This window comes from Halichoeres trimaculatus, unplaced genomic scaffold (assembly GCF_033239565.1).
Source record: "Halichoeres trimaculatus isolate MK-OKI-2021-1 unplaced genomic scaffold, fHalTri1.1 fHalTri1_scaffold_4, whole genome shotgun sequence".
Lineage (NCBI taxonomy): Eukaryota > Metazoa > Chordata > Actinopteri > Labriformes > Labridae > Halichoeres > Halichoeres trimaculatus.
Genome location: NW_027437182.1, coordinates 18,991,921 through 19,014,483, shown reverse-complemented (window position 1 = coordinate 19,014,483; position 22,563 = coordinate 18,991,921). Strand labels below are relative to the sequence as shown.

The following is a 22,563-nucleotide window of genomic DNA, read 5'->3' as shown; positions in this document are numbered from 1 at the left end:
GACTCACGCGTCAAGTCATTGGTTTTCCCGAAGCCCAATTCAATGTCCCATAATGCATTATTTTTTGATTATGCACACACACTCTTTGCATTCCATTAAACCTTATTTACTTTTTTGAATACATTTATTTTGGATGCAATTAAGAAAACAAAGAACACATCAATAATGCAAAATATTGAGCTTTTTTATTACACAACAGAAGTTCCGCTGGATTGGCACATGCGGAGTGTCTCAAAGCGGGCTACGCCAAATATGTCTTGTATTTAATAGTGCAATTCCATATTTTTTCGTTAAATACTCAACCCACTTTCCATTTCCTGTAACATCCTGCTTAACATTTCGGACTGTGTAAGTTCTCCGTGCGCTGGGCCCTACAAACGGGCTCAGTGTTGATGGAAACACCCTGCGTTGTTTTCAAACGCTTCTGTGTGCTTTGCTTTCCTCGCTTGAGGTAAATTGGAAGCGAAGATTGAGTTCATCTTGCTTGAACTAGCAGCCCTCCAGAGGGAATATTTTATCCGAGAGAGCAGTCTCTCAGACGATGGGCTCTGAAATGAGGAGTGTCAGGAGGACTGCGCCCAGACTCCTAATCCCACCTGTCACAGAGAGAAACAGCTGCATGGGTGCTGCATGACACACTGACGGCCGGGGAGAAGTCTGCTGGCCAGGTAGAGATAGGTGTGAACAATTCTCCTCAAACACGGGTTCAATATTCTCACTTTGGAGTTGGGATCTTACTTTTTGGCCCCAGACTCAAAACTATTTTGGCGTTATCCCCCCGGAGAACTTGTCTTAATTGGTATAAAGGTGTCCAATTTTTAATACTGCTGAAATATAATTGCGTTATTCAGTGTCTTCTTCACATGTATCCATCGTATACACAACCTGACTTTTCACTTTCTTTCTGGTTGTGTTGTGCCTAAAGCACAGCATAAGGGAAAGAAATGGCCTGTGTCAGAAAATCACACTTTCTGTTTGGCACATCCTCCCGTTCACTGGTAGACTTTCCTTTTGTCATTTTTTTTTAAATATAAATAAATCTGAAACATTTCTGGTCTTTCTGGCAGCGCGGGGCCCTCCTCCTGTTGGCCCCGGGCCCCTCAGAGAGCCACTGCAGTGAGCTATTTATGTTCTCCACAGTAACCAGGTCCCACCTCTCCGGAGACATTTTCATAAACCGTGTCAGACGCCTCCTCTCCTCTTCTCCTTTCTCTCCTCGCTTGTACACCTATGGAGGATGCTTTTCCGCCTCGGGGGGCCTCCTCTTCCTGCGCTCCTATTGGCCCCTGGCGCGCTTCTGCCGTTGTGACGTCAGACCCCGCCGCCCCTGCAGCGCTGAATGGACAGAGCAGCCTGTCTGATTCACTCCAAACCTGCTCAGCAAGGCACGGACATCACCCCGGGATTAGAGACATAACAGGGGAAAGAAGGGGAGCTGCTGCAGAGAGAGGAGAGAGGCCTCAACACCAGCAACCGTCTTATTTTTTTTTCTCTCCACGAGACGGGACGGGGGGAGTGCGCCCACCGTGTTTCGGGTGTATGCGCGTGCGTTTGTCTCCCGGTTTGGATCACGATGATGCAAAGTGCGGCGGTCCTACCGACAGAGAGTCCTGTTAAGAGTTTACCGGAGATTCTCGGAGTGCCACTGCAACGTAAGACCCCATCTTTACCCTGCTTTCTTCTGTCGTTTGTTTATCTGGAAACAGGTTGGCGCGTACATCCTGTGCTGCAGGTTTTCACTGTAGGGAGTGGGGGTTTGGGTACAGTAACCCAGCCGAAGAGGGGAGAGGAGGATGGAGCTCTTAGTCTTAGACACTTGCACACAGGCCACTGATGTGTAATGCGGATGTGAGGAGGCAAAAAGACACCTCAATAATACCGATGTTTGGTCTGAAAGCCAACGATGTCCGTTTAATCTTCGCATGCTCACAGAGCTGGAGGCTTTATTCTGCTATAGCGCAAATGATAACTCTAGAAAATAAATGCTCTTGTTTAAAAGGGGAAGGAATAGGGTACTTGATGTTATTTCAAAGCAACAACGGCCGTTTTTATTTTTTTGACTTCAAACTTTGCTGCATCCTTATTGGACCCACATCGAGCCTTCTTCACCAGTTGTTAATTTGCAAACGAGCATCGTGGTCAAGAGATCAGACGCAGTTGTCATCAGCCATCAGACAAACACACTCTGACTTTAATTGACATCACTGACTCCAAGAAAAGAAGCCAGACAGACTTTATTTTGTTCCTGTCTCCAGAGAAAGGCCTGTACGTCGTCTCATAGGTTTATTAGATCTATTCTCTAAAATGCTTAAACTGTTGTGGTTCGTTTACCCATGCTCTCTTAAAATGAGACTAAGAAATTACCACAGTTTTTTTTACAGCATCAAAGGCGAGAATCTCCCAACATGTGTTGGTCCCGGCGTGTTAATCCGTGCCAGGCCTGTTATAATCTGATCGTGCAATCAAGATAGAAGTGGATGGGTTTCTGCTCTGACCTAATTGTTTACAGGCGAGTTAGAAAAAAAATGTACAGATGGGCACAGTTTAATAAGCTATAACCCCAAAACAATATTATCCAGCGAAATAGGATCATGCAGTGAGATAATACGACTGTTCCTTATTGGAATGGAACGATGGTCAAAACACATTTGTGAAAATCTAAAGTGGACGTGGCTTCTAAATAACCCCAGACCACGGATTCCTTTTAAGTTTACTTTGTGAGCATCTCCATCACAGCTGAAAATGCAAAAATAGATGAATAGATAAATAATATAAAATAAGAAAGAAAAAGTTTAAGTTTATATGGGACGATCTGCATATCCTCGCAAGCTGTTCTGGGAATAAAGCCGAAGAAAAAAAGACCATACCCTATGTATTCGACGTATGCTCTTTAGTTTTGTAAATCGTGCCAGATTAAAAGATTGGAGAAAGATCCTGCCACTCAGCTCCCCCCTGGAGATTTAAATCAGGATTATTTTAGGAATAAAAGCAGCAGATAATTCACTTTAACATATTCTAATATATCCTGGACAGAGTTCTCTGCTGACTCAGGGCAATTACATCCAAACCTTAACCCACAGGCTGTTAGTCTGCGAGACAAAGTGTTTACTTCACGTTTAATTACCACAAATCATTGGACAATAGGAAGTATGAGAGGCTGCCAGACTGCAATTCTTCTTCTCAGGAAATAATAGACCCTGCTCAGGCTGCATAGGAGATGGACTTGAATGTGTTTTACTTTAGGACTGAAATGACAGAGGTGATGAGAGTGAATGTGGTGAAGAGTGGAGAATGGTAACAGCAGATACACAGATATGAGGCACGAGGGTTACTCTCCCTCTCTCTTACACACACACACACACACACACACACACACACACACACACACACACACACACACACACACACACACACACACACACACACACACACACACACACACACACACACACACACACACACACACACAAGCTGGACGGCGCACACTTCTTCTTTGCCAAGCTCGTGCTGCTATCCTTTCAGCACCACATCTCTCCACTCAGCTGCATCCACACATTCAACTTCGCTAGGGTTCGTGTTAAGTAAGGATAAACAAAATAAAAAACACACTTTCAATGGCAACATTTTTTTAAATGCCCCATTTAAAAAATTCACATTTTATTGATTAATTAGTTAATTTATTTTTTAGAAAGAATTCACCCAAATAGGGGTTTAAAAATACTCTATAGCCTGTACTCCTTGGGTGTTTTAGTGGTTGCTGTCTTGCTTCTCTCTGGGATTTTACAATCATATATTTTTTTCATTTTTTTATTTTTTATTTTTGAGAAAACATTAAAATCTCACGAGCTACCTGGTGTATCAAATGTATTTTAGTTGAGTCGTTTGTTTCTCAAATTAGACCCACGGTATGGAAGAAAAACAGCACAAAATTATTTCACATCGCCAACATTTTAACGTTGAAAAGATGTGAGCTTTGTGTCCACGTTGTGCTCAAATGCCCTGACTTGACTTGAGAAACGTGATGAGATTTACAGTAATAAAACTTGGATGATGCATGATTATGGAAAGCTTGCTTTGTTCCCGTTACAATTTAGTGTGTGTACTTGTGTGTGTATGTGTTTTTTGCTCTGTCCATTTCTCCTACATATTGATTTTTTTATTATCCGACATCATTTGGACGTTTGAGAGGAGAGCTTGGTTGCCAAAGATGAATTAGGAAAAATCGTGTAATATTGCTCAAAAAATATTGAGACTATTTCAGATGTATAGTTTCAGTTATTTCTTTGTTGAATCTGAAATAATGAACGAATTAACGTAAAGAAACGATTAGAAAACAACAGGAATTTACACAATTACCTTAGATTGCTGCTTTACAGCACAACTTGTTCTCGCTATATATAGACAAGAGGCATTTTATTATTATCACTAAAAGTCTACTTGGTTTTTCATTAAAACATGAATTGATTTAAAGTACACAGTATACCGTAATTGTGGATATAATAGATGTTCTTCAAAGTTTGGGGATTCCACCATTTCCAGGTTGTTGTTTTTTATTTTTTCGAATCCAACGAAATTGAAATTAATCCAGTGTACTACTGGCATATTTACATACCTTCAAATGATAGGCTACTGATCGATATTCCGTATCCAAGATACCTGGAGAGGTATCTGAAATGGATCCTGGAAAAGGAGTAAAATAAAATCCAAAAACAAAAAACAAAAATTAAAATGTAACCTAAACATATTAAACGATTGTCTAAAAAGCGTCTTAATACGACTGGGGGAAACAGAGATCAGCACCACGGACAGTGACGGACTATTTCACACAGCGTATGTATACAACTAAACTGACAGCAAATCTTGTCAACACGGCTCTCTGGGTTCAACCTTTGATAAAATGTCACATTTTAAAGAGCCTAAACAAATAGGACTGATTCGTTAGAATAAATCAAGGTGCCAATTAGGCGATCGGAAGAAGGTCCTATTTGGCATTTTTACCTCATACGGTATCCATGAGTAATTCCACATAAATCCACATATTTATAGGGCATAACAGTTCACCGAGAAGCCATTCACTTACTTAAAAATGCACAGGAATTTTCAATGTTCAGAGATTTTCCCGTCTGTTACACTCAGCTGCAAGCAATGGCATTATGTCACTCACCCTCAGCAATAGTTTTTATCATACAAAGTGTGATTTCTTTCATGTAGGAATGTGTAACTGTGTTAACTTACCGTCGTAGAATACGAGCCCTTGTCTGTGACGGCTTCTTCTGTTGACACCTGGCGTGACGTTTACACTTGTGTGCGACTTAATGCTTCTCTCTGCTTGTCCCCACAGAGATTCCTCAGTGTGCCGGCTGCAGTCAGCACATCCTGGATAAATTCATCCTGAAGGTGCTGGACAGACACTGGCACTCCAAGTGCCTCAAGTGCGCCGACTGTCAGACCCCGCTGGCGGACAAATGTTTCTCCCGGGCCGGAAGCGTCTACTGCAAAGAGGATTTCTTCAAGTCAGTGTACATTTACTGCTTCGTCTTCTGAATTATCCCGTCTCACTCACTCACTCATTTGATACATAGTCTAACACCTCTCTTTCTTCCTTTTCTTTTTTCTTAACTCATTTGAATTGAGTCGGTTTCCTGGCTTAAGCTATGTTTTTAGAAAACAGAAGTATACTAATATCGACATTGTGCACGATAAAAGCAAAGAAAACTCATTCTTAATTTTTTATTAAACGATGTTAAAAAAAATAGGTTGATTATTATCGTCACACGAAATTTGCTAGCAGCATTACGCCAGTCTCGCTCACTAAATTGTTTTTACATTTCTAATCTCTGCATTTTTTTATTATTATTTTTTTTGTTTGTTTGGAAATTTTTAATGTCTTCACAATATTTTGGAAGACCGCAAAGTTTTACTATGAAAAAAAACCCAACAACTACAATACAGTTGACTGTAGTTTTTTTTTATTTTTTATTTATTTATTTATTTATTTATTTATTTTTTTACGTCAAGACGTTATCAGTGAAAATTCATAGGTCAGTAAGTCAATCACAAATGGTCAGCCAGCTTTATTTCTCACATTTATTAACAGTATTCTTTGGTTGCAGTTATAATTTCATCTCATTCTAAATACTTATATCCGTTATAAAGCTATATGTGCTCCAATAACAATAGTTTCTAATTTAATTTGTTTATAAGTTAAAATAGGTGATGCCTCTCAGGGGTTAAATCACACATTCATTTACATTTTGACTGGATCTTTTTTTTTTTTTTTGACATCAAAACAGAGCAAAAAGAGGAGCCTCTAAAGCCATTTTCTTTCTTCAGTCATTTCCCAGTTATTTTGCCCTTTACTACTCCTTTTCTTTCCTTTTCTGTGGTTGGACTTATAAAGCACCACAGAGCAAAATTGAGTTTGACTTTTATCCAAAACAGGATCAGCAGATCTGGGCTTTTTCCTAAATCATGTTTGAAAGGTTTTAATGCTCAGAGCCTGAATGGGACCTTAAGAGCTCTGCAGTCTCACTGGTGTCTAACTGTGTTAGGTGACCTCAGGGAGGAGGGGGTTGTTGCATGTTCAAGATGTGATGGGACACGTGTGTCGAGAGAATACACACGCACACACACACACACACACACACACAAATGAAAATGATGATACACAGAAATAGAGAGATAGAGATTCGGACGTGTGTTTCCCAGCAGTGATTTGGAGGCCTCACCTTGCTCTTTTTATTTCTGTGCGTTGGCTGTGTGATTTAAAGCCTCTCCTGAGTCAGAGTTTTATTGGTTCTCCTCAGGGTGTGTTTATTGTGAGCACCCCCTCCTCCTCCTCCTTTTCTCTTCTTCCTCCTCTTCCTCCTGTTCTCTGGGTCTCAGTACTTCATCTGCAAACACATCAACATGCAAACATGCACACACACTTGCAAAGACACACACCGCACAGTGCATTGATCCTCTCCATCCATCAGCCTCAGACAGGTCTATCGTTAACAAAAATGCATTCCAGTGCTGATTTTATTCCTACAACAGCTGGAGCTCAGACTATTAATACAGACACTGTGCCATCATTCTTGGCTGCGGCTGAAGAAATAGCTGTCTAGCATGTGAATTTTTAATCTCAGCTGGTCTCACCATCTCCATCAGGCTGTAAAATGTGTTTAAAGGGGAGATGGATGTCAGTCTGCTCTGCTTGTCTTAATATTAAATGTTCTTATGGCAGCTCTTGTCTCCTTGTTCCCCTGCAGGCGTTTTGGAACAAAATGTGCGTCGTGCCAGCAGGGGATCCCTCCCACACAGGTAGTGCGGAAGGCGCAGGACTTTGTGTATCACCTGCACTGCTTTGCCTGTATCATGTGCAGCCGGCAGCTGGCCACAGGAGACGAGTTTTACCTCATGGAGGACGGGAGGCTGGTGTGCAAGGTGGATTATGAGACGGCCAAACAAAATGGTACGTTTGCATGCATGTAACAAAAAGCACAACAGTTGAACCCGCTTAAATCTCTATATTGGATAAAATGTTTTTTTTTTTTGGTCTAATTCAGTCAGTCACAGCCTGTGTGGTTCACAACTTTGACTTTACTTGTATGTCAGATTCACAGCAGTGAACTGTATAATGCAGAGAAATGACTCCTGACTGCAGATCTATGTTGTTTGTCATCTGGGTGTGGATGCTGTCTCTCTCCTTCTCCCTCTTCTCTGAGGTTTCCATGAATCTCTGATTGATTATGTAAAGCAATGCAATGGTCTTTTACTGTGTGGCCCCAATAACTCGACTCCTCTGGCACTCGGGCAGGGTAGATTTATGTCCTCTGCTGTGGGAGCGGGATGGATGCACAAGGACAATAATATGCTTCCATACATGACCATTTACTTCATTTAACACACATACTCAACGCAAAGGCCGAGGGGGCACTACCTGTTAAGGCGGCGTGACAAATGTAAGAGGGAGTCACTCACACTTGTGATGATGTTTTCAGACGACTCGGAGGCGGGGACCAAGCGACCGAGGACCACCATCACGGCCAAGCAGCTAGAGACTCTCAAAAGTGCCTACAAGAACTCGCCCAAGCCGGCTCGCCACGTCAGAGAGCAGCTGTCCTCAGAGACAGGGCTGGACATGAGAGTAGTGCAGGTACAGATTTTACTTTTCTCAAGGGAATCCAGGTGTCTGTTGCAGTAGACACTTAACAAATATGGCTTTGTCATTAAGCTCCTTTCCTGGTATAAGGTTGGCACTGCATCCTGCATTTTGTGGTTTTAGACTTTGGAGCAGTGTCTTCAAAAAGCTAAAGATTGTTTTCCATGATAATTACAGAAATGCAGTGATTCCCTCCAAACATCTGAAAAATTGTGAACATATTTACTTTTAATTGATCTTGCCCATTTATCTCTTTCATTTATTGTAATAACTTTTTAAATTTTTATATTCATATTATTTTATATTTTGCATGTCTATAAACTCATGTGTCAAAGGATTTTCAGCTCCCACATATTTGGTTAAAATGTGCAATATTTTAAGTAAAACTAAGTTGTTTAAAGAGCTTAATACTTAGGAAAAAGCATCAGATGTATCATGTTACACTCAAATAAGCTGTCATTCTGGATGATTTTCTTGAATAACGGCTTCTTATTCTGATGCATGTGAACTTTTTTAATCCCCCTTCAGGTTTGGTTTCAGAACAGGCGAGCAAAGGAGAAGCGTTTAAAGAAAGATGCTGGGCGACATCGCTGGACTCAGTTTTACAAAAGCGTCAAACGCAACCGAGGAGGGACTAAAGTGGAGAAGGAAAGCTCGGCTGATGATGCAGGACTCAGTGACAGCGAGCTGAGCTTCAGAGGTACAAACTGTGTGAAGAACTTCAACCAACATGTCTTTAATTGACAACTAAGATTCCTGAAAGGGAGTTGTCGGTCTTACTGTCAAGCTAATGAAATTAAAGGAGCCTACAAGCTGCTAAATGACACAGCAGCAGCAACTTAGCTTCTCTTTGGCATTTCAGTTGTTTTCTTGTAGTGTTCTACTGCACTGTCTCAGTTATTCAAAATGGCATCCTCATTTTACATTCCCCACACATCTCCTCGTGACGCATGCTCCTGCCTCACTTTGTCCTGGTGATGGAGCTTATTGGAAACGAGAGTGGGTCCTTAGTGGGATGCAAACGACATTTTAGACATCCCTATGTTATTTAATGTTCACAGAGCCCGTTTTGGAAAGTCATAAAAGTCTTCCAGGCACTTTTAAAAAGAAGGCCATTTTTATGAGAAATGAAAACATGGTGACAGAAACTCTATAAAGCATGTGAGGCTTTTAGCCAATTAGAGAGGAAGTGCTGTGGGGCTCTGTTGTTATTGAATCCACCCGGGGGAGGGATGGAGATGGAAACAAATATTTTGTGCTGCAGTAATTGCACAAATATGGATCACTCTTTTTAGAGATAAGCTTTTGCTGGTCATTTCTCACCAACAAATGCTTGTTAAATACTTACTGAAGCTCAGTGGTCCACTTACTGTACCTTCTTTAACTCCACATAATGATGCCACAATAAATCTCACTCATAAAAGCACTTAACAGTATTGAAATATAACAACTATCTAATGCTCCTGCAGCGAACAGCACCGATGATGGTTTAAAAGTTTTTACTCTCCTGATGCTAAGTGATGATCTCTCTTCCTCAGATGACCAGGTCCTGTCAGATCTTGGTCACACCAACGGGCTCTACGGGAGTGTTGGTGACATGACCAGCAGCGGGGTGCTGAATGGCAGCTTCTCCGTTGATGCGGCGGGCCAACCGTACCATGACATCCGAGCGGGCAGCCCCTATGGTCTTCCCCAGTCGCCCTCGTCCATTGCCTCCCTGCCAGGCCACACCCCCCTCCTCAACAACCTGGGCTTTGGCATGGACAGTCTGGTGGTACAGGGCGGGCCTGGTGGCGTGGGACAGGCACTGAGAGCCATGGCAGGAGGCCCAACATCAGACCTCTCAACGGGCAGCAGTACAGGATACCCCGACTTCCCGACCAGCCCTGCTTCATGGCTGGATGAGATGGACCATTCCCAGTTTTAAGTGTGGCTGAAGATCTCTGTGGGGATATGGCAAAATAGACTCATGTGGCTTTTTACATTTCTTTCACTCACCCAGAGAGACTGATGTGATTTCAGGTGAAAAGGAGACAGAAGAGAAGTGTGACTCTCAGTCCTTCAGCCGTCTTAACTGGGTCTGGTTGTGTCGTGAATACACCTCCACACTTCTGAACCTCAACGCTGTATCATACAACCCTCAGTGATCACCTGTATTTATTTTATTCACTCACTCAGAAAAAGAGACTGGATTACCAATTAGTCTTTTTTTTTTCCTCAAGGGGAGGCCCCCAGAATACACCATCCCTGTCTAACAGATGAAGTCTTAGGGCTACAATCTAGATCCAAGTCCCTATGAGACCCAAGAGGCACCTGCATGCTTCTGATCGATAGATTAGGACTGCTGTCTGGTCGAATCAGAGCCTTTATATTGGTGATGCACTTTACTCTCCTCTTCTTTTTCTACTTGTGTGGACAGAAATGCAGAGAGAGGAGGAGCAGGAAAGGGGAGAGATGTATGCACAAGGCAAAAACACAGTGTTTCACCGGGAGGGAAATTTACAAGAACAGTGGCACAAGTGTGAATTTTGATCCATGCTGATGTTTTTTTTTAAGTGTTGCAGAGGCTTATGGAAGTAGTTGGTCTGTCTGCATATCAGTCTGTAGAAACTGACGTCTCCTCTGTCTGAGTGAGGGCAAACACAGCAGTTCTCTCTTCTATATTTATTGTCCTTTGACTTATTCTTGTCTGTTTAAAAAGCTGTCTGAGCAGACGTCTGTCAGTATTAAGTTCCCCAGATCACCAGATGTCAATGTGTTATAGGATGTTTAAAATGGTTAAGGTTCAAAGAAATTCAAAATTCAATCCTTCTTTCAATAACTCACTTTTAAAAGTTATTAATTTATTTTTGAATGCACAGATATGAAATATTTATAGATAATTCCAGTAAAGTTAAAGGTCAGTTGAAATTTAAATCAACATCAGTATTAGCAGGAGCATGAGAAAAAAAAATCATGCTTTGTGTTGGCTCTTCTGCCCCTCAGTCTGATCACGGTCTGTCTTGGTAATCTACTCAGTTCAGCAGAGCTTTGCCTGCGATCAACCTACTTACTGACCCCAGATGTGTCGCCAGTCTGTTCTCTCCTCTGCCGGCCTCCATGTCAGAGGGATTACCACAGAGCCCCCCACTATCAGCACTGATACTCTGCTGGAGCTTCCCCGCAGGCCTGACTAGAGAGAGCTGATGTTACAGTTCAGGCTACAACGGCTTGATCTCCAATCCCCACACAACAACCGATTCACTGAAAGTACAACTCCTGAAATGCGTCCTCTCTTTGAGCCGAGGGAGAGCAGATGACTGTTTGGTTTCGACTTGTCCAGCAAGACAAAATTTAGAAACCATTTTGATCTTTTCAAAACATATTCTTGTATTTTTTGTCAAACAAAGGAAAAGTTCAAATCATCTCATTCGAAATCAATTTAGTGTTAAAAATGCCAAGTCCTTTTTGCAAACATCCTATTTAAGAGCCCAAAATTAGAGAAGAAAACCAAGTAACAATTAAGATTACAGCCTACAAATTGTGACATAACTATCTGAAACGTTAACAGCAAGAATAAAAAAATAGTTTCACTTCATTTAAATAAGTGAAATAAAGGAGCTTTCTCTCCATACTCTCAAATTACAAGTTTTTTAAACACTGATTATTTCAATAATAACTGGATGACAGTAATGTTACTGAAATAAGCAGGAAAGCAGACAGCTTTATCTACACATCCTGACTACTGAATAAACGTCCTTAATTTGTAGGCTGTATTCCAAAGTGTTAAATGAAATTGCAACAATGCTCTACCAGGACAGTTTTGTTAAGTCTGTGTTGCCTCACAAGTTTGCATCTTAATTGTAAATTTTGTACAGTTTGAAAACCGTGTTGATCGTCTTGTTTCATGAGCGCTATTTATTATTGCCATGTGTCTTTGAAAAAGATGTAAAAGAGAGCACTGAATTTATTCATTTATGCCTTCTGTGTAATGGTACAAACCGTGTACAGTCAAATCTATATGAGGAAAATAAAGCTGAATTGTCTTTGGGTTACCCTCCAGTGCATTTCTCTCTATAGCACAGGCCTGCAGTGATGAATGTGAGAGTTCAGATTTCAGCTGAACTTTGTTTCTGATATATCAGAAGAAAAATATCTGCTGTAGGTGTTTTTATTATTTTGCCTTATCGAAACACTCTTAGAGCGAGTTAACCCGCAAATTCATTTACCCATTGAGAGCATTTACCACACACTTAGGCCTCTATTCAATTGTGGAGATCCATTTAGAACCACCAACAGACAGTGGTCGGTCAGTTAACAGTGATTGATGCTGCTTTCCTCTCTCGCTCTCAGGGTGGGGGTGACAAGAAAGATACATGAAGAGGGAGGAGAAAAAGAGAAAAAAAAAAGAAGTGGAGAAACAGATGCCTGGCTGGATTCACTTATCCTCTCAGTGCTAAAGACACACAACAACAGATTGCAGCACTGCACTGTCAAATCTCTCCTTAATCCCTGTGCTGTTAACTAACTGTGGGGTGCTTTGTGAAATGTGGCCAAATATGCTTTGTGGTCAGGGAGGGAAGGAACCAGGCAGGCGGTTATCTTCTATCTTGTAAGCTGATATGCCAAGCTGGTAAGTAAACTACAGGCAGAGCTGTAGCTAGACTTAAAACCACTGTGCTCTAACTCTTTAACACAATCCTCAAACCCTAGGAAAGTTTTTGACTAAAGATCTTTAATTAAAGATGTAGAAATAATGTGTTTTTCTAATAAATAATGGTCTCAAAGCAGTTTCAAAACTCACCTTGCTTATTCCTATGTGTTGGTATATTTTTATACTATGCCATTTAATTTTTTCTTTTTTAATTCTATTTTAAATTTAAACATTTAGGAGAAATTATCCTGGTCCTGATGTTTGTGCTTAAACAAGCAAAGAGATTACCAAAGCTAATTCAGTGATGTTATAATGGAAACATTTCCACATCAGTAAAAAAAACCAAACATCCCGTCTTGGTTGGAAAACAAAACAACCCAGCCAAGACCAAAATACTTCATAAAGGATAACAAAATCTGTGGGTGAACAATGTCTGATTTCTTTTCTAAGTGTGGCTAACATTAGCAGAGATAGCACCAGCTGCATTTGGTGCTCCTTACAGTTTCTATCATAATCAGGGACACAAACCTGTGCTGGTTACACACATCAGCATACACTAACGTGATTATATGCTAGTTTAACTAGACACAGCCTATTATATGTGGCTGTGAAACAGTCTAAGCAAAACATTTATATCCTACAGTAATATACACTGTAAACAATCTGTTTCACTGACCTGTAATTCTTGTGTCGACTAGCAAGGGTGATACTGCTCATAGCAGGGGTGGCCAACCTGTGGCTCGCGAGCCGCATGTGGCTCCTTGCCTTTGATTGTGTGGCTCTTCGATCTATTCCTAAAAAAAATATATTGATCTATATATTTTTATGAATAGTGGTGTGCTGCTCAATCTAAAATATTGATATATTGATGCCTATGTTGGGATCAGTATTGATCAATACTTGGTTGATGAGATTGATACTTAAGTTTCAGTTTCTCTTCTCTACATTTGCTCCTCTCAATCGCTCATGTGCTCATAGCTATCCAGATAGATAGAAATGAAATGAAATTTTAATCTCATGTCCTTTTTTTATGTGTGAGAGGAAGTGCGTTTGTAAGACCACGTGTGTGATGTGGCTCTTTGTAGTACCACGGTAATTTTTGTGGCTCTTGGTCTCTGACTGGTTGGCCACCCCTGGCTTATAGGAACATCAGTATCCAGACCTGATATCTGTGTGTGTGTGTTTGTGTGTGTGTGTGGAATGAGACTGGGTAAAAGGCCTCCATTACAATCCAAAAAAGTGACTACACTAACATGGCCAAGAGTATCTGGATCATCCTTTAAACAACCATATCTTTAAAACTACATGGGGCTTAATATGACAGTTGTCTCATGATGCTATGCTAAACCCAGAAATTATTTTAAATCCATGTGTAGTATGAAATCTGAATTCTGAACTCCCAGATTTTCCAGAAAATAAGCAGAAAGTGATCTTTGAGTCTCCAGTAACAGCTGTGACTATGTGAAATTTGTTTATAGCCTGGTGTTCCTCATGTGGCTGCTGCATTACTGGTACCTCTCAGGTTGCAGTGGATTCATCCCCTGTAACTATAGTATAAGCTAACTATGCATGGAATTATAATGAAATTACACCACGGTATACATCTGTATGAAGCTCATTTGTATGCAGCAACATGCAGCACTTGTCTAAGAGCACGCCAGTGTTACCCAAACTTAAGTATTATCGATTCCTTTGTGTTTTAGCTATTCCTGTTGCATTATAAAAACAAAAAGCCGAGAGTCAGCCTGCTTGGAGTTTGCACGTTTGCATAAAACACTACAAATTGAGCTGATTTTTATATAAGCATTGATTGGCTAGGCTATGGGCTATAATGGATAGGCTCTAATAGTGCCTTACAAAGATAAAAAGCCACACAGACAGTTAGGATAATTTACACGCCACTTACAGCACTAGTATACAAATAAATCTGAGGAAACTCCACCACTGTTGCTTTTGCGAAGATGACAAACACAGGCACAAATGCCATTATCATTGATCGCCAGGCTTTTATTACAAACTTCCTGAAGGAAACGGTTTTTTTTTCCTCCCCAGAAGCAAAATAGAATAAATTAACATGCAAAATAGACAGGATTTGTTTTGCACGGAGAGTCAATCTTGCAGCTTGGAGACAGGGCATTTTTCTCCCCAAACCACTCCATCGGGTGTGCAGTGAACAATGTTCTTCAGGATGACTGAGTGAGTCTTAAAGCAGGGCTGGAGTCAAACAGAGGCCTCTCAATGACACCCTCAAGGTTGGGAGCTCGATGCGGTTTTCATGTGAAACCTTTTCTTCTTTATAACTATCCTGCTGTAAGTGTTAGATAAGATGCTAGGTAACAAGAGTAGGAGGGTCCATTAGCCAACAGAAACAATGACAAATACAGCTGTGGTAGCTATGTTTCGACTTAAAATATGATTATTAGTCATTTTATCCACCATTATTAGTGCTAATACTGAAACATCTCCCTCTTTGAATTTATGCATCTCTCTCTATGTGACTCTCTAGCTGACCTGTTTTCTAAGCAGATTACTGCTTACCAATGAGTTTGGTTCTGTTCAAGATTTCAGCCTACTAAAAGGACGTTGTTCACTGCCACTTGGCCTTGATATGCTCTAGGCTCTCTCTAAATTGTGTAAGGAAATCTAGTCCAGACCTCCTTCATTTGTTAAGAGTCATGACATAACTTATTTGCCCTTCTATGAGTACTCAAAACAAAACAAAACTTGCAATCTTAATATTTTTACACATGGACTAAGTTTAAATAAAAAAATCTGCCCTGTAGGCTACAGTGTGTGCCACCACAAAAATGAATTATTTAGACTAATGTTAATTTTTGAATCGAGCTCTAAATATGAATTCTTTTACTGTAAAATTTGTTTTTCCCCTCAAGTGGACAACAAAGGAACTGCGTTTTTTTTTTTTTTTCTTTTTTTTTTTTTAGTATATTCCACTTTGGCTTCATTTCTCGCAGGCAGAGGATGAGGTTGCCTATGGACATACAGTAGATCAGGGGTGGCCAACCAATCAGAGCCACACAAATTGTGGTGTTACGACTAAGAGCCACATCATACACATGGTTAGGGATGGGTACCGAATTAGGTATTTTTATGGGTACCTGAAAACGCCACCTTGCTGTTTACTCAGCGGGGGATGCAGGGTTTCGGAAGAAATCCACTCGCAAAGTTTGCGTTTTAGTTCGGTAAAAGCACTTTTTCCGTGTAAACCAGGGTCTAAAACACAACAAAACTTTTGCTTTTTATCCAAAAGACATTGCTGTGTAACGCCCCCTTACATAAAAGCAGGAGAGGAGGGGGAGGCGCAGAGTGCACATGAGCAAAGTGAGTGAGAGGAGCACGCAGGGAAAAGAAACTGAAACTTAGGTATCGATCTTATCACGCAAGTATTGATTATCAACGTTTTAGATCGATCTGCACACTACTACTCATAATGATGGACTGATTCTTTATGAATGGGCTAAAGAGCCACACATGTGAAGGCAAAGAGCCGAATGTGGCTCACGAGCCACAGGTTGGCCACCCCTGCAGTAGATACTTTGAAAGGATACCTACTCTACTATTCTTAATTCTTGACTGTTAACCCCCAACACACACACACACACACACACACACACACACACACACACACACACACACACACACACACACACACACACACACACACACACACACACACACACACACACACACACACACACACACACACACACACAATACTTGACTGACGCAGTGAGTGATCCCCTGATATTAGCTGATATTAGTTGGGAGTGTTTCAGCAGATGAGAACTTTCTGCTTACTGTTAGGTTCTCAGCCAGCAGCTACAAATGCTTGTGGGTGGGTGCTGCAGTGTAAAATAGAGATGGAGGAAGGAGTGAGGTGGGGTTTGGTGTTGTGAAGGTTAAGGGTTGCACTAAAAAGGTGGGCAAAGCAACAACATGGTATTGCTTTTATAGCAAAGAGACAAGAGTGGAGAGGTAACAGCAGAAAAGAGCAAGGGTGCAGGATTACGTGAGAGCATTGTGGAAAGAGGAGGGATGAGGGCTGTGTAACTGAAACACATGCACACATATACACACATACACAAATCTTTCACCATCTAACAACAAACAAACAAAAACCTCTGAGCTTCTAGCATCAGCAATCAACCCACTGTTTCAATGGTAAACCGGTTTCTTACGACCTGCACACATGAAAGAGAATATTGGACACCCATAGGTGCGGTGAAACCTGGAGAAACATGGTTCACATAAACACGGCAGGACACTCGGAAAACCTGAACACAGCCAGAGTTCTGAAGCACATCTAAATGTCAATCTCTATGGATGAAAATCAAGAGAACGGTTGCATTGTTGTAACAAATAAATTAAAAGTGGGTCAAGAAAATAGAAAAAGGCCAACAGGTAGAAAAAGATATTGTTTGTTTCTCTCATTGTTTTCTGTAGGGGATAATGTATAATGAGTAGGTAGTTATGTGAAATATAACCCACAGTGTGAAGATATTCAAAGTTTTGCTAATCACCCAGTTTCTATAACTACAGAGCCAAACAAAGTGAGGCCAAGTACAGATTGAAGATTATTACAGCTAGAAATACATCTGCTATGGTTGGTAGCACTTTCACTGAAATGGTATTCTAATCAGCTTACTTGTGGGTTAAATTAACATCAAATTAAATACTTTATTCATCATCAAGTGAAATTTAATCATTATTCATTGGCACTTAAACAGATCTGCAGCACCTGTACTCAATCCTCTTTTTTGTACCTTTCTTTTGTTTGGATTTTTTTCTCACTATTGCCTTGTGTCTGTTCTTTTCAGCTTGGTTGATTATTTTTTCACTTGGCTTGTGTGTCTAAATAATTCTTACTAGTTTCTGTGCTTTCTCTCACCCCGTCGTTTTTTCTATGCTAGTGACCAACCAGCCATTAACTAGATTTTCATCTCTCAAAACAAACTGATAAATATCCTTCTTTTATTCCTGATGGTATAAGGAAGTAACTTTTTTCTCACCCTGCCAATAGGCAGAGAAAAAATGTTGTCACTCTATTAAATCAATGGCATAAGTCATTTTTTGACATGTTTTTTTGGCTTGAATCATGGCTTGATAATGCTGGCCATCTCTGGTAAAATCACCCAAAACTTTAGCTAAAAGGATCGAGCTCTTTATGACCTATAGGACAATGGCCTACGTCAAGAGGGTGAATTTGGCCATTTTATTTCTGGCCTAGGTTGAAATTTTTGATTATTTTCAGGAAGAAACTGAATCTTTAGTACAGAAGAAGCTGTAAACATGATTCTTGAATCAGTTTCATTTGGTGAGTTAATAGGTTCACTATCATAAAGGCTAGGGTATAACTATGTGTTTTGACCTGTTAACTACAAATTTGGCTACTTCTAGCTTGCTACCTATTCCTGGCTAACCCACTTACTTCTGCAACCAAACATAAATGAACACAAGGCAATAATACTCCTAAAATATTTTATTTTATTTTATTTCCTTATTTATTTATTTTTAATTCTACAGTCCTATGGTTTCATTTAGCAGACGTTTTTTATCCAAAGTGACATACAACATAAGCAAGAATTTAGTAGACAGAAGGGAAAACCTTAGTTAGTGCGACAAAGTGATACAAGTTATTTGGCTGCAGGTGCTGCCATAAAGTGTAAGAGGATATTCTTATTATTTATCTTATTTATTTTTTTATGAGGAATAATGTAGCCAACCAACCACATTTAGTTGCTGCAACAATATATCTTGACCTTCAACAACATTCAACGATCAGTGCTAAATATACACTAAGAGCTGGGTCTGAGATCTTTTGACTCATTCTACCCCTGAGGACAAAAAGTAGAAGAGTCAGCTTGAGTGCCCAAGTGTTCCCTGAACAGATGAGTCTTTAGACATCTCTCAAAAGTAGAAAGGGACTCTGTGGATTGTATAGAGTTTGGTAATGCATTCCACCATTTGGACACAACAGAGGAAAAGAGTCTGGCTAGAGATTTAGAGCCGTGCTGGGCTGGGAGCACCAGGCGTCTTTCACAAGCTGAGCATAGTGGGCCAGAGGGAGTGTAGACCTGGAAGAGGGACCCCAGGAAGGTAAGAGCTGTTCTTGTCTGTGTTTTGTAAACTAGAAGAAGAGATTTGATTTGATTCGAGCAGCCACTGGAAGCCGGTGAGGAGAGATTAACAGTGGGGTGACATATGCTGTGCTGTTTTAGAATTAAAGAAATGTTTTTGCTTTTTGGTAGGAGATGTATGAGTATACTTACTCACGGTATGATTGACCTAACATTTGTTCAGTTTAGGTTAGAGTTATTTACGTTCTGAGTTTCCTTTGTGGAATTGAAAGACAGTTAATGGTCAGGTTTCAAAAAGTTGGCAAAGCCGGATGTTGGAAATGGGTTAAGTTCAATAAAAAACCAAGCAAGAAGACCTGGAGAAGTGAGGAAAGGGGCTGCCACCTGACCAAATTGATTTACCTGACATTTGTTCAATTAAACGCAGGGTAATTTCAGTTTTTAGTTTGTACTAAGGAATGAAAGGGCAGTTAAGTCAGGTTTAAAGTTGCCTAAGTCACACCAGAATGTTAGAAAAAATTGGCCTAAGTCACTTTATTCTTTAATTTTACATGACTGACACACAATCTTCCACGCATCCTCTGTGAAGGCCTTTTTGATTGAAATGATTAATAAATATGATTTGCTCTGTATTTGGTGAAGTTGATAGCGTTTTGACTTAGGCCATAATTTTAACAGGGTGACACTATGAGAGATGTGATGTGACATGAAGGATCTATTTGTCCCTGGTGAAGCTCTTACACTAGTCAGGGTAATGAAGTGTTGTTGTGGGGTTTTCTCCAGTCAGAATAACTTAAGTAACCCCGTCTTTCCTGCTTCTCTGTGTCTGAAATCTTGGCAATATTGTTGGAGGTTGGAGAACGACTAACACTTGGGAATTTCCTTTTCTAAAAGTGGATGGTAGAAGAATACAACTGCACAAGAAAAAGCACTCGAGGAAAGTGATAGTACCTCAAAACTATATGTAATTTTCATTCTTTAGGTAGACATAGTTTACTAATTTCACCTCTGAAAAATGTATAAATATTCAGAATGGCTGATCTGTTGTGGTGTGTGTGTGTGTGTGTGTGTGTGTGTGTGTCTGTGTGTGAGTGTGTGTGTCTGCGGTTTGGAGAGGGAGCAAGCTGCAGTGTCAAAAGTGAAAAGCTCAGAGGAAAATTGAAGCCCCATAATGGAAGCATAATGGGCTTAGTGTCAGAGTCTCGCAGACGATCTGGGGGGCGAAGCAGGCCTGCCGTCACCCTCTCTTACCTCAAGGCAGCATAACGGGGTTACGGAAGCAACGAGGAGACAACAGCGGGCCCCCAAACAGGCTTTAGAGATACACCAACGGCCTAATGGCTGCATGTGAACAGAATTCATAACAGAAAGATGGTGGCCGCTCGTCTCTTTGTGGAATTGTAGCGGGGCTGTGTCTCAGACTCAGGTTGAATACTCAAAAGGTTTTTTTCTCTCGAGTAAGGGTCCTCCTCAAAATTCATGAGAGGACGTGCAGACATAGAGGAAGGCTCCATGGCTGGAGTCTACCAAAGTGAATGATGAGGCTTTTGGGCCTCTTTTTTTGCAGTTTATAAAAAAGGGAAGGGCAGGACATGGATGCAGATACAAACATTATGAGGACCAATTTTGATTCAGCTCATGTTCAGCACAGCTCTCTAGCATCTCAATCCACTTCAGGCACTGTAAACAGCTGTTGGGACAAAGATTGAATTTGAAGTGTTGTCTCTGGTGATGACTACCAATGCTGTGTAGACGATCCAATACTGTCATGGATCTGAGAGTGAGTGAGTGACATGTTGAGACGGTTATCTAACGCCTTGTGTCAGGACAGATTTAAGTCCAACACTGCAGGCACAGAGCAAGCGAGGGGGTGAGAGAGTCAAGGATTTAGCTTTGTTGTGTACAAAATGTGCATCTTCATGAAGCTGTGGTTAAGATCCAAGATCCAGATTTAGTGTTTTTTCATCTAATGGATTGTGTGTGCGATTATGTGTGTGAGTGTGTGTCTGTGTGGACTAAGGCGGAGAGAATGTGCTGATCAGAGGAGCTTGTGGATGAGTAAAGCAGATTTGGACTCAGACCATGTGTTGGTTATTTTTGGAGAACGTCCAGATCCACCCTATATGACATAATACTACACAGACAGGTTGGAGAGACCAGGGTGGTACATAAAGAGTGTGGAGGAAGATGAGTTGAGTGACTGACGTGTAGTGTTTTAAGTCATAAGAAACAATTAAGTTAAGGTCTAAAATAAATACCTTAAGGAGACGAAGTGTGTGTGCGTCATTTTGTTCGTACATTATTGTTTCCTTTATAATTCACAGCATGCTTCTGTAAAATATTTTCTTTGTTCTCTGCAGAACATTTTCTCCAACATCCTTTTTCTGGCGCTGGGTTTGTTTTATTAACTACTGTACATTGTTTTAAATGGTTGCTTGCAGGGCTTGACATTAACTTTTTTGCTCACCAGCCATTGTGGCTAGTGGTATCCCTGATGAAAGCCGATGATGACATGCTTAAGTTTACTTAAAAAAGATTTACAACCTCTTTAAATGTAAATGACCCCTATGCACACTCAAAACAAGACTACATCAATGTTAAAATCCACAGGTCCTTAATCAGGTATTCAGCTCTGATAAAGTTGTGTGTAACATTGTGCTCCTTTCATATGAAAATATGCAGTCTATTAAGACATAGTAATTAAAATAGTAGTTTGTTATTGCTTATAATAAAATGGTGAAGGGGATTAATTGAACTGATAAAAACAGCAGGAGACACTGTCTGCTTAAATAATTATTAACAATTGTAATCAGAAAATCATTTATTTTTTCATGAGAATGACAATGAAGGAGAGGTAAATTAAATTTCCTCAGAGCTTTCATCACCAGAGTCATCTTTTTGCTTGTCTCTCTGCTCCATGTTTGAGATAAAATTCAACCCGCCAAAGTGGCCAGTGGGAGCGGTGGTGTTACCTGCCACTGCCGAAATCCACCCGCATTTGGCCGGTTGGCCGCTGTTAATGTCAAGCCCTGGTTGCTTGTATTTTTGGATTTCCAGCCTGATCCACTGTCATGGATGTATCTTTTGAGCAGTGCAGTGTGTTGCACTTGGCCACTTTAAATTATCAAACAGTTGATCTTTGAGCACCAACATCTTGTTGGTCTTTATGTGACTATTTTTTCCACATCTGTTTACACGACAACGTTTCATCTGAAAACGCTGAAATGCAGTAGAAACGCAGTGAAAAAAAATCTCTGTTTACACGGAAACGACTGAAAACGCTGTAGTAAGCATGCCAGGCCTGTAGTCTGTGCTATAACTGTCTTGTCCAGAAGCCGCTTTTGGGAGATCTTCACTGAAGTAGAGTTGAGCTGATCATCTGGTGTATTGGGGAATACTAAGTGAAAAAGTGGAGCAACAGATGCACATTTTGATGAAAGACAGTCAGCAGATACAGCAGATTGAGCAGCACAAGCACGACACGGTAGTTCGGGACAATCGTTACAACAGTGCTATTGTATGCGCTCGTTAGGAGAAGAGTGTGGCGTCAGCGTTTCCACTGAAGACGCCGGCTTACCGATCACACGGCAACAGTGTCGGCTGCGTTTCAGAAAAATCCCACTCTAGAGGCTGTTTTGAAAAGTTTGCGTTTTAGGTTGGCTGAAACGCCGTTTCCGTGTAAACGCGAG

At 40.8% G+C, this 22,563-nt stretch overlaps 1 protein-coding gene across 1 annotated transcript; it reads left to right on the top strand.

Annotated features, from left to right (window-relative positions):
* The first annotated feature begins 1,509 nt into the window (after positions 1 to 1,509).
* On the top strand, positions 1,510 to 11,651 carry lhx4 (LIM homeobox 4). Its single transcript, XM_074668610.1, has 6 exons — positions 1,510 to 1,652; positions 5,342 to 5,513; positions 7,254 to 7,456; positions 7,986 to 8,140; positions 8,675 to 8,846; positions 9,685 to 11,651. The coding sequence occupies exons 1-6, from the start codon at positions 1,574 to 1,576 to the stop codon at positions 10,071 to 10,073; spliced, it is 1,170 nt and encodes a 389-aa protein (XP_074524711.1). The 5' UTR covers positions 1,510 to 1,573; the 3' UTR covers positions 10,074 to 11,651.
* The last annotated feature ends 10,912 nt before the right edge of the window (positions 11,652 to 22,563 follow it).

Bases quoted from the DNA above. Each gene is read 5' to 3' on its own strand.
- lhx4 (XM_074668610.1), top strand. From the start codon at position 1,574: ATGATGCAAAGTGCGGCGGTCCTACCGACAGAGAGTCCTGTTAAGAGT. The intron at 5,514-7,253 runs GTCAGTGTACAT...GTTCCCCTGCAG, and splicing joins TGCAAAGAGGATTTCTTCAA to GCGTTTTGGAACAAAATGTG. The intron at 8,141-8,674 runs GTACAGATTTTA...ATCCCCCTTCAG, and splicing joins TGGACATGAGAGTAGTGCAG to GTTTGGTTTCAGAACAGGCG.